The sequence below is a fragment of the Pan paniscus genome, chromosome 8, assembly GCF_029289425.2.
Source record: "Pan paniscus chromosome 8, NHGRI_mPanPan1-v2.0_pri, whole genome shotgun sequence".
In the NCBI taxonomy this organism is placed as follows: domain Eukaryota; kingdom Metazoa; phylum Chordata; class Mammalia; order Primates; family Hominidae; genus Pan; species Pan paniscus.
Window position 1 is genome coordinate 98,938,863 of NC_073257.2, and position 12,442 is coordinate 98,951,304.

Here is a 12,442-nt window from a genome sequence, read left to right on the forward strand (position 1 = left end):
GGGGTCCTCCCCTCCTCCCCTCAATGTGACCAGGCTCTTCCTCAGTCCCTAGAGCCTGCCACTCACCGTGCCCTGTTTGATTTGCTTCCATCACTGCAGCTGTGAGGTTACCAGGCAGGGCTTTCCACAGGCCTGGCAGGCTGTCTGCCACCCGGTGCACATCATTCTGGAGATCTCCGAGCAGATGTTCCTGCTGTTCCTGTTGCACCTCAACCTCATTGATCACTGCAGCAAGGTGGCCTAAATACACAGCAGACATAAATGTCAAGGGCTAACTCACCAGGCCTGGGAAGATCACAAGGTTCAGAGAAGGAGAGTTGAAGGCTGAGAGCAGGGAAGTTAGCTGCTGATGTCCTCTGAGCAGGAGCTTAGAAGCCTTAAACCCCTGGAGGGCAAATGCATAGCAAGTGAGCCCTCACCCTGCCTCCTACACCTACAGCAGACATGACTAATCAATCATGTTACACTCCCCTCCTCAGCACATGCACATGGCCTCATAACTTCATTCTTGGCAGCCCTTGTCAATAAATACTTCACCACATAATGAAACTCATTTACTTTCTCAATCTTGGGCCCAGCCTTAAAGGGCCCTGCTGCAAATGGTGTCTCTTGGTGGGTTTCCTGTGCTGACTCCAAGACCAAGGACAGCATGACTTCCTGGCTCTGGTTAGGGCTGTGGGAAAGGGTGAGAATGCTTTTTCGAGGCACAAGGGCTTGTGTGGTTCAGCGGGGCAAGGAAAGTGCCAGATGAACCAGTCCTTCCCAGAAGATGGGGTGAAGGAAAAGTGTGTGTGTGCTTGGCCAGCAGGCCGCTGGGGGCCCTGTGAGCCTGGCCTTCAAGGTGGGAGGTGGTACAGGCCACAGAGCAGGCCTTGCTGATTCTGGAGGCAAGGTTTCCCTGAAATGGCACTGCTGTATCACAGGAGAAAGGGCCAGCTGGCTACATGGGCCCCACCGGCCTGCCTGCCTGCCCCTTCCGGAAAGCAACACACCAGGTTCGAAGCTGACTGGTCCATCCTGAGGTTCCTGGTGGCTGTCACCAGGATCTGCAGGCTCAGGGATTGCCATGGAATCTGCAGAAGAAAGCATTAGATATTGACCCCAGTGGTCAGAGGAGCTGCTTGACCTTGGGGATCAGAGGTCAAGTGGGGAAGGGGGCCGCAGGGAGCCCTACCGTGGTGCTCGCAGTTGGGGCCCGTGTAGCCAGGGCAGCACCTCCAGGCCAAAGAGGTCAGCACCTTCTGCTTGACCTGGTACACTGGCTTGTGGGCCATGCGGTACCTGGAAGAGGAGGAGGGCTGGCTCAGTGATTCCAGGGAGGGCCCGCTCCAGGCCTGGGCAAATGGCCCACCCTCCCCTACTCACATGACTTTGACTTTCTGGCAGTCTGGAGCTCCCTGCAGACACGGCTGCTGCGAGTGGATGAGGAATTTCTCTGTTTTGCAAAGAGCTAGTAAGGTGACCAGCTTGGACATTGGGTAGGGGCACCAGTTACTGGAAAACAAGCCAGAGGAGAAGGCTGCTGAGCCACACCCAGGTCAACAGGGGGTGCCAGTGCAGAGCCACCGGTCCTCGCCTCCCGCCGGAGCAGTGGTGGGATTCTGGAATCCATTATCCTGAGAAGAGAGCCTTCCGCATTATTCATCCCTGGGCTCCAGAGCAAATGTTTCACAATCCCTACCTGCAAAGAGGGCACCTGCTCCACCACCTTCCCGAAGCCTCCCCGAGCCAGCAGAGAGGCTGAGAAACCCACCACAATCTAGAACTGTGAAAAGCAGCTCCAGGGTGATGATTGCTTTAGCCAACAAAACTAACAGCCAGAGTGTGGGGAAAACACCGTGTGCACTGCAGCTGTCTGCATGGATTCCCTTTGGTGAGGTTAGCCACAGAGCCAGAAAGCTCTCGCTGTTTCTCCTGCTACCAATGTGCAGCTGGGGCTGGAGAATCCTGGGTTCGAATCCCTCACACTTTCTGGCTGTGTGACCCTGAGTGAGGCACTTAGGGAGCTTCTCTTTCCCCATCTATACAATGGCGATCGTAATGCCCTCCTTTAAGTGGGCAGAGAAGCACCAGGTGCCTGGCTCCTGACAAGCGTTCTGTGAACACAGCTCCACTGCCCCATTCCAGCTGCCCTGGCAGCCTGCCCAGTTGCTACTTACATGAAGGACCAGCTCCCTGGCCATGCCCATTAGGACCATTCTAGAAAGGGACTTTCAAACAGTTGTCCTAAGGAAAGGTAAGCAGCTGGGCGGAGCAGTGTCCTCTCTGGGATGGCCACCGCATCAAGGTCATGCAAGGTGGTTGGGGGTCACACTCAGCATCCTGCACACCTGATAGGCAGCCCTTCCATCCTGGCCCTTCACCAGCATGTACTGTGGTGGTCCCAGGAGCGGGGGGACACTCATGCTGACAGAGCCCCAGTTCACTGACCCAGTGGCTGACTCCATGGGGTCAGTGGCAGTGGTCAGAGAGCCCTTCCCCAGGCAGCCAGCTCCCAGAACAGAGCTCATGAGAGTTGCAAGTGGCAATGATCTCTGTGGCACAGTACAGCTCAGCACCTCTTGGGTGCTGGGTGCTGCACTCAAGCTCAGGGTGTGGATGTGGAGGTGCAGACTTTCCCTTCAGGATCCCCAGGGAGAGCGGGCACTCTTAGAATGGGTGAGAAGTGCTAGGATCTGCAGAGACTTTCAGGAGAAGGAGCTAATGGGGCTGTGTCTTAAGGCCAGAAAGTCGGATGAGGCACCAGATGTGACAGGGGTGCGAGAGGGTGAGGAAGGGGCTGCAGAAGGAGGCTGGGATGAAGGGAGAAGCCAGACCTCAGCGGAGGAGCTGGCCCATGTCCTGAGGGCATGGGAAATCATGGAGGGGTTTCAGCAGGGAAGTGGCATGAAAGAGCCACCCTGGTTCCTGGGTGCAGAGATGATGGGAAGGCAAGACGTTGGCAGCTGTGTCCAGGGTCTGGGGAGAGATGATGGCAACTTGGACTGAGTGATGGTGGACATGGGAGAAGTGGCCACATTTGTGGGCTCTTAGAAAGCAGCATTCAGAGGCCTTGGTGATGAAGTGGCTGTCAGTGCCGGAATTTTATTCTCTGGAGCCGGTCTTTGTCCTGGGGCCGTCAAGCACTGTCACACAGGGGATAGTGTTGGGAAAGGCAGGGGCGGGGGATTCGAGTGACTTTTTTTTTTTTGAGACGGAGTCTCGCACTGTTGCTTGGGCTGGAGTGCAGTGGTGCAATCTCGGCTTGCTGCAACCTCCACCTCTCAGGTTCAAGCGATTCTCCTTGCCTCAGCCTCCCAAGTGGGCTGGGATTACAGGTGCCCACCACCAAGCCTGGCTAATTTTTTTTGTATTTTTAGTAGAGACGGGGTTTCACTATGTTGGCTAGGCTGGTCTTAAACTCCTGACCTCGTGATCCACCTGCCTCGGCCTCCCAAAGTGCCGGGATTACAGGTGTGAGCCACCGTACCCAGCCGAGTGACCATATTTTGATATTTTGAGTGCTGAGTCCCCAGCCTGCTTTACCCTCTCAGCAGCAGACTGGAAAAGTTTCTCAGGAAAATAAGCCAGCCCGAGAGGAAAAGACCCAAAGCTACTGACAGCAGGGGTTCTCCCATAAAAATAGCCAACCAGAAGATCCTACGACAAAATGGGTAAGAAAGGAGTATTCATACACCCCAGCTTCCAGTCAATTTCTCAGTCTTTCTCCTCTTAAGTGAGCAGACATCCAAGATTTACCCAAGAAACACTGTATTCCAAAAGAGGGCCAGGTACAGTGGCGCACGCCTGTAATCCCAGCACTTTGGGAGGCTGAGGTGGGAGGATCCTTTGAGCCCAGGAGTTTGAGTCCAGCCTGTGCAACGTAGTGAGACCTCATCCCTACAAAAAATTAGCCAGGTGTGGTGGCGCATGCCTGTAGTCCCAGCTATTCAGGAGGCTGAGGTAGAAGGATTGCTTGAGCCCAGAAGTTTGAGGCTGCAGTGAGCCATGATTATGCCACTATACTTCAGCCTGGGTGCACAGCAAAACCCTATCTCAAAAAAAAAAAAAAAAAGAGGTTGAAGTGGGCAAACAAAAAAATGTCAACCTGGACAAAAACTAAGACTGTGTAAGGAGAAGAGAACCACTCAAACATTTGTACTAAGATTTCCAGGTTGATAAAAGAAATTACTGCACCCAAGAAACAAGACCAGGAAGCTATGAAAAAAACAAATGAGTGGGAGATGGGAGAGGAAGGGTGAGCATTCAGAAAACAAAAAAGAACTCTTGGAAATTAAAAACGTAACAGTAGAAATGAAAATAAATTTAATGGAAACGTTAGAGGGTAAAGTTAAAGAAATTTCCCTAAAAGAGCAAACAGAGAGATGAAAATTGGAAAGAGAAAAGAAAAATAGACGACCAGTCTTGCAAATGTAACATCCAAATAGTACAAATTTCAGAAAGAGAGAACAGATGGAGGAAATCATCAATGAAAAAAAATCAGGCCGGGCATGGTGGCTCATGCCTGTAATCCCAGTATTTTGGGAGGTTGAGGCAGGAGGATCACTTGAGCTCAGGAGTTCGAGACCAGCCTGAGCAACATGGCAAGATCTCAATCTCCACAAAAAAATTAAAAAATTAGCCAGGTGTGGTGATGTACACCTGTAGTCCCAACTCCTCAGATGGCTGAGGTGGAAGGGTCCCGTGAGCCCAGGAGGTTGAGGCTTCAGTGAGCTATGATTGCGCCACTGGACTCCAGCCTGAGCAAAAGAGCGAGACCTTGTCTCAACAACAAACAAAAAACATATTCCAGAAGTTAAGGACTTCAATTTCCAGATTCAAAGCACCACCAGTTACCTGCAATATGATGAAAATACACTTACATCAAAACATGTCATATGAAATTTTAGAACTCTGGGAACAAAGATGGTTTCTACGTGCTTCCAGAGAGGAAAACCAAGACAAACACACTCATACAAAACCAGTAATTGGAATGGCTTTGAACCTCTCAACAGCAATATTGGAAACTGGAACACAGTGAAAATTGCATTCAAAATACTGAAGAAAAATAATTTACAACTCAGAATCTTATATCCAGCCTAACTATGAACCAGTGTGGGGAGTGAGAATAAAGACATTTTCAAACAACCCAGGTTTCAGAACATTTACCTCCCATGTATCCCAGTAGGAGACTACCTGATGAGCAGTGGTTTGAAATATTGCCTGCACATCAACACCATCATGCAAGCCAGGTGTGGTGGCTTGCACCTGTAATCCCAGATACTCAAGTGACTGAGGTGGGAGAACTGCTTGAGGCCTGGAGTTTGAGATCAGCCTGGAGACATAGTGAGACCCCATCTCAAAAAAAAAAAAAGACACCCAAAAACAAAACCATTGTGTGACACTTTAAAAATAATAGTCTTGGGGCTGGGTGTGGTGGCTCATGCCTGTAATTCCAGCACTTTGGGAGGCCAAGGCAGGTGGATCACTTGAGGTCAGGGGTTCCAGACCAGCCTGGCAAACATGGCAAAACCTTGTCTCCACTAAAAATACAAAAATTAGCCGGGCATGGTGGTGCATGCCTGTAATCCCAGCTACTCGGGAGACTGAGGCAGGAGAATCACTTGAACCTGGAAGGCAGAGGTTGCAGTGAGTGGAGACTGTACCACTGCACTCCAGCCTGGGTGACAGAGCGAGACTCCATCTCAATAATAATAATAATAATAATAATAATAATAATAATAATAGTCTTGGGCCAGGTGCAGTGGCTCATGACGGTCATCCCAACACTGGGAGGCCGAGGCAGGAAGACTGCTTGAGACTAGGAATTTGAGACCAGCCTAGGCAATATAGTGAGACTTCATCTCTACAAAAAATACAAAAAATAATAAAAAGAGGCCGGGTACGGTGGCTCATGCCTGTAATCCCAGCACTTTGGGAGGCCGAGGCAGGCGGATCACGACGTCAGGAGTTTGCGAGCAGCCTGGCCAACATAGTGACACCCTGTCTCTACTAAAAATATAAAAAATTATCTGGGCATAATCTCCCAATTATCCTAGCTACTTGGGAGGCTGAGGCAGAAGAATCGCTTGAACCCAGGAGGCGGAGGTTGTGGTGGGCCAAGATCACACGATTGCACTCCAGCCTGGGTGACAGTGAGAGACTCCGTCTCAAAAATAATAATAATAATAAAAAGAAAGAAAAATAATAGTCTCCTAGATCCCCTGAGGTTAGGGCCTGAGCACCAGCATTTTAAGGCTCTCTGGGTAATTGCATGGCACACCCAGGATGCAGAACCGTGGTGTCACAGGAAACACTCTAACAAAACAACAGAGAAAATCAAGAAAGAGAAGGCACAAGATCAGGAAACAGGTTCCAACACAAAAACCAGGTGAAGGGAGCCTCCAGAATGACAATGGGCTGTGGTATGAGGGCAGCAGTTCACACTGGAACACACCTGGAGGCTCTGGGAGCCACGTCTCCAAGAAGACGCAGCTGATCTGACACCTGGCGTGAATGAGTGTAGAGAGCAGATGTGGACAACTGGCTGAGGGTGTGGAGTTGAGTTAGTGATAAAGACACAGAATAAGCAGAAGAAAAAAGCAAGACATGAAATTTTAGAACTCTGTGAGTTCTAAATTTTTACTACAGGGAAAACCAAAAGTGTGCAAGGGGGCAAAAAAGTTTCACAGTTTATTTCAAGGCTTAATGCTGAGCAGTACACATGGCTCTATGGATGCGTGCACATGCATTTGCTTTGGGGTAGGAATGAGATCTAGCTCATAGATAATGCTACTTCCATCCCAGCTACTCGGGAGGCTGAGGCAGGATAATTGCTTGAATCTGGGAGGTGGAGGTTGCAGTGAGCCAAGATCACGCCATTGCACTCCAGCCTGGGCAACAAGAGTGAAACTCCATCTCATAGAAAAAAAAAAGATAATGCTATCTCCTAAGAAGTAGCAATGCAAACATGTTCTTTAGTGATACGGAGGTAAATGCAAAAGAATCACCTGCAAAGTTGAAAGTCATTGCCTTTGGGACCAGAGGGAGCTGGGGCTTCTGACTGTCTCAACAAGCCTTATAGAACCAGTTGACTCCTAATCAGGAGATCAGCAAACTTTTTTTCTAAGGGTACAGGTAGTAAATATTTGACACAAGGCCAGCTACATAATCTTCAGGGCCCAGTGCAAAATGAATATGTGGGGCCTCTCCTTCAAAAAGTATGAAGAATTTCAAGACGGTGACACCCAGGGTGGGGCCCTCCAGAGTGCAGGGCCTTGTGTGTGACTGCACAGGTCACCTGCCCCTGATGCTGGCCATGGTTTCAGGCTTTCCAGGCCACATGAACTCTGTCCCATCTACTCAACTCTGCCATTGTACCACAAAAGCAGTCAATGACAACATATAAATGAACCAGCCTGTCTGTGCTCCAATAAAACTTTGTTAGCAAAAACAGGTGATGGGCTGGATTTGGCCCACTGGCCATAGTTTTCTGACCCCTGCCTATGAGTATATATAACTAATAAAAATGAAACTTAAAAAAAATCATTTTCATCAGGAAGAGAAAATGCAGATGAATAATCAAGAACAGTTTGGAACCTGGACACAGTGACTCATGCCTGTAATCCCAGCACTTTGGGAGGCCCAGGCAGGAGGATCACTTGAATGCAGGAGTTTCAGACAAGACTGGGCAACATGGCACAACCCTGTCTCTACAAAAAATACAAAAATTAGCTGGGTGTGGTGGTGCGCACCTCTAGTCCCAGCTACTTGGGAGGCTGAGGTGGAAGGATTGCTTGAGCTGAGGAGGTGGAGGTTGCAGTGAGCCGACATTGAACCACTGCACTCGAGCCTGGGTCTGCCCTGTCTCAAAAGAAAAAAAGAAAGAACATTTTGAAAGAAAACAATGAGTAGGGAGTTTCTCTCACAACTATCAAGACCGACTCCAAAGCCAAGGAATGAAAATGATGGGGCGTTGGCTCAGGATTCGATATGCCAGCCAGTGGGAACAGAGACCAGGAAGGGGCCAGTGCATCTCCAAGGGATCAGTCAACGTAAAAAGGGGACACCTCACGATAAGGATGGAAGGAAGGAAGGAATGCTCACTCAACACTGAAACAGAGAGCTGGGAAGGCGCTGGCCCCAGAGCTCAGGAGCCACAGGTGTCATGCTTGCCTGCACAGACATCCACCTGGGGCCCCATGGAAACTCCTGGAACATGGGCTCAGTATCGGGGGAACCCACTCCCAATATTTCAACATACATTCTTTCTATTTTCCCTAAGTGTCGACCAGTCTGAGAAATAAAGAGAAAGAGTTCAAAGAGAGGAATTTTACAGCTGGGCCTCCAGGTGTGACATCACCTATCGGTAGGACTGTGATGCCCACCTGAGCCGCAAAACCAGCAGGTTTTTATTAAGGACTTCAAAAGGGGAGGGGCTGTACGAACAGGGAGTAGGTCACATGCTTTAAGGGGCAAAAAGCAGAGCAAAGATCATATGCTTCTGAGGAAACGGGGCAAGGACAAAATCAAAAACTCCTGATAAGGGTCTACATTCAGCGGTTGCATGTATTATCTTGATAAACATCTTAACAGAAAACAGGGTTTGAGAGCAGAGAACCAGTTTGATCTCAAATTTACCAGGGCTGGGGTTTCTCAATCCTGGTAAGCCTGAGGGTACTGCAGGAGACCAGGGCATATCTCAGTCCTTATCTCAACCGCATAGGACAGACACTCCCAGAGCGGCCGTTTATAGACCTCCCTGCAGGAATGTAATTCTTTTCCTAGGGTCTTAATATTATATTCCTTGCTAGGAAAAGAATTTAGCGATCTCTCTCCTACTTGCACATCCGTTTATAGGCTCTCTGCAAGAAGAAAAATATGGCTCCTTTTGCCCGACCCCGCAGGCAGTTAGACCTTATGGTTGTCTTCCCTTGTTCCCTAAAATCGCTGTTATTCTGTTCATTTTCAAGGTGCACTGATATCATATTATTAAAACACACGTTTTACAATCAATTTGTACAGTTAACGCAAAATCACAGGGTCCTGAGGTGATGTACATCCTCAGCTTACGAAGATAACAGGATTAAGAGATTAAAGCAAGACAGGCATAAGAAATTATGAATATTATTAGGGAAGTGATAAATGTCCATATTAAAAAGAAATCTTCACAATTTATGTTCAGAGATTGCAGTAAAGACAGGTGTAAGAAATTATAAAAGTATTAATTTTGGGAACTGATATATGCCCATATTAAAATGAAATCTTCACAATTTATGTTCCTCTGCCACGGCTCCAGCCTGTCCCTCCGTTCAGGGTCTCTGACTTCCTGCAACAGCTCAGCCCTAGGGAAAAATCTCTCTTAGACCAGTGGTTCTCAATGGGAAGAGAGGGTACTTTCCCCAGGTGCATTGTCATGACTGGGTGGTGGGTGCTACTCATGACTGGGTATCTCATGGGTGGGGCCCAAAGATGCTGCCAAATACCCTACAATGCATAGGACATCTCCACACCCCACCACAAGGAATTATCTAGTCCAAAATGTCAGTATGCCAGGGCTGAGAAACTCTCTCTAAACAAACTTCCATTCCTTGCAAACCTCTGACCTACTGCAGAGGGCCTGGAAGGCGTGTGCCCCAGGCACGCCTGGCCTGGTCCAGCCTGCCAGGAGTGACTGGGACTTTCCACCTCAAGCTCCTGGAAGTGGAAACTATGCCGCCCACCCTTCCTGCCCAGGAACTTTCTCCGCTGACCTGCCCAGACTCTGGGCTTCAGCACTGCTATTCTCTCTGCCCATGCTCCCCACCCTGGGCAGGCCCTCCCTTGGCACAGTACAGGCTGCTGGCCCAGAACCCTGGGAACATTCCTGACCTTTGCTTTGGCTTCCTCCAGCTCTTGGCAGCTTCTGGCTGGCCCTTGATGCCCATGCCCCCGGCCCAACTTGCTGAAGTGCCCATTTTTCCCTCTGCCCCTCCGTCTCAGGCTGGCTTCATCTTTGTGCCCTCCCTTGGGGAGTCCTGCTGGGTGCCCTCATCTCCCAGTGGCCAACCCAGAGTGGATGTGGGGCTCCTCTGGCCTGGTTTGGAGCTGCCCTTGGTCTGCTGTGGCCCCAACCTGCTGCTCCACCCAGATAGGAGGGTACGTGGACTCCTTTGGAGCTTTAAATGGAAGCTGGGCGGCCTGCGTTCTCCTCTCCTCCTCCTCCCTGAACCCACAGTGACCTTGAGCAAGGCCCTTCCCCCGTCATCGAAATGCGAAGAAGCTGTGCCTCTGCGGCACACAGATCAGAGCTGGTGTGGGGGGAAGGGGGAGGGAGCCTGTGGGAGGGGGAGGGCGCATCCATTATGCAGATTGTGTGGAGTGCCTTCCCTTCCCCAGCCAGGAAACGCCCTCCCAGGGGCCCTCAAGTCTTCCTTGGGAAGGAAGGCGTGTTCTCAGCAGCCTTGTTTTGTGAGGCCCTGAAGCCAGCCATTAACTTGACCATTCCAGGGGAGAAACTCACAGGATTTTGTCCTTGAGTCAGAAAAGGGCCTTGGCAGAGAAGCCTGAGGCTCTCAGGGATCAGCCCAGAGCTAAGAACCCCTGAGCGTGGTTCTGGAAGCTTCAGCTCTGGCCAGTGGGGGTTCTTCCCTGTTCATACCAAGGGCTCTGTGCCCGGCAGGGGTCGGGGGTGGGGGTGAGGATGGGGGAGGAACAAGTGCAAAAAGTGCATCGTGGCCCAGAGAAGGCGGCCTGTGCTCTGCCCTGCTCCTGTGTGACCTCCAGTCATATGCTGGACTCCTCTGGGCCACAAGCCCCCAGCTGGGAAAATCTCAGTGCTCTTTGTGTAAGGGTCAGGAGAAGCCTGAGGCTGGTGACTGGGGCCAACCAGCCTGCTGGCAGCAGCATCCCCTACACGGCCACCCTCTTGGGGGGACAGGACAGCCTGGGTGGGCCTGGGCTCTCACTGTCACTTAGGAGCTCTGTGGCCCTGGGAGGCGTCCCCACCCCTCCAAGCTGTCATAGCAATGTGATAGATGGGACACCTTGCCTGGGGCTCAGCACAGTCCCTACCGCAGACTGAGTTCCACTGGGACAGCAAATCCTGGGTCTGAGGCACCCACATTCTAGACATCCCCAAGCCAGGGCACAGAAACAGCCTCTTCCTCCCGGAGTCCTAATGCTCAGGCTGCTGGCTCCCTGGGCTGGGCCCCTGGGGTCCCTGGCAACCTAAGAAGCAGTTAACCCCTTCGCTTCTCCACCTCAGGGAAGTCTGAGGACATAGTGGTTCTATTCAAGCTTCTCCTTGCAAAGGGTCTTATTGGGAACTGCATCCTAGGCCCAGCCTAGCCCTGGGGCTCTGGAAACAGATGTGAGTGGCAAAGGCAGGGCAGAATGCCTGGCCCTGGCAGCCGAGCCTCCTTGTGATGGTGTCAGTGTCACCACCCCTGCTAGTGGAACCCAATCTGCCTCCCCTTCCCATGCTGCAGGGACAGGGGCTGGAGCACGCTTCCACCTCCCTGGTCACAGGAGCAAGGGAAGTAATCAGCCCAGGAAGCCGCGCGTTTCCTTCCTTTCTCACCAGCCCATCCGGGTTTGGTGAGAGAGCATGGACTTGCCCTGTGGAGACTGCAGCTTCTGGATGTGGGAAGGAGAGCCCTGCAGGCAGGGGGCTTCCAGGCTTGGGACACCTGGGCATTCCTGGGCCAGGTACATGCACCCTCCCACTCAGAACCCCAGAGAAGGACTGCGGGGCCCCTGCAGGGCTGCCCATCAGCAGTTCCCAAACCCTCACTCCTTGGGGCTAAGGGAGCAATGTCTCTCCCACAACCAAGGGGGTGGGGAGGAAGAGGAGCAGCTCCCTCCTCCCTCCCGTCCACCAGGTCCTCTCATCCTCCCTTTCATCAAAAGGAGGAAGGTGGCCTGAGACTAAGGCGTGGAGCTTCCTTGGTCCTGAAATCAGAGCGGAGTGGCTGGATCCAGCCCGCCCCTCCCCCGCCCCCTGCTCCCCTTGCCGCCCCACCACCGAGAATCACCTGCACCTCCCAGCCCTGAGCAGAGTTGGGGGCAGGCGGGAATGAGGTTTCTCCATGGCCAACTGCTCAGCCACTGCTCCCCACGCCACTGCCACCAGCCCCTCACTAAGGGGCCTCTTGCCCCTCCCTGGTCAAATCTGTTTTCAGGAAAGCACCCAACAAACCTGCAACTCAGAAGCCAAATGAGACCTATCCCAGGTAGGTCCGCTCTGCGATGGTGGCTCTCATACACCGCACAGAAGTGTAAGTTGGCCCCCCCTTACTCCCTAAATCCATGTAGATGCCCTTAGCCAAACAGGTCTGGTGTGTGGGGGCAGGAGGGTGGAGGTAGGAGCATCTGGGGGCTGGGGCTGGCTCCAAGTGCTGCAGAGAGTTCACTATGAGCTCTGAAGTCAAACTCAGATCCTGCTCCTTAGCTGTGTGACCTTGGGCAAGCCCCTCAGCCTCTC

The 12,442-nt window shown here is 51.6% G+C and overlaps 1 protein-coding gene across 6 annotated transcripts in view; it reads right to left on the reverse strand.

The window, feature by feature from the left end:
- Positions 1–12,442, reverse strand: part of MMRN2 (multimerin 2) — a 35,951-nt gene that overhangs the window by 8,308 nt on the left and 15,201 nt on the right. For 5 of the 6 annotated variants that reach the window (XM_055093093.2, XM_063607780.1, XM_055093092.2 and 2 more), the window contains 4 exons: positions 1,366–1,494; positions 1,175–1,281; positions 993–1,073; positions 67–240 (listed from right to left, as the gene is read on the reverse strand). In XM_055093093.2, coding sequence (XP_054949068.1) covers positions 67–240; positions 993–1,073; positions 1,175–1,281; positions 1,366–1,494 — 491 coding nt within the window. Of the gene's footprint in view, positions 1–66; positions 241–992; positions 1,074–1,174; positions 1,282–1,365; positions 1,617–12,442 lie in introns of all 6 variants that reach the window. The other variant, XM_063607781.1, reaches the window with a different exon arrangement.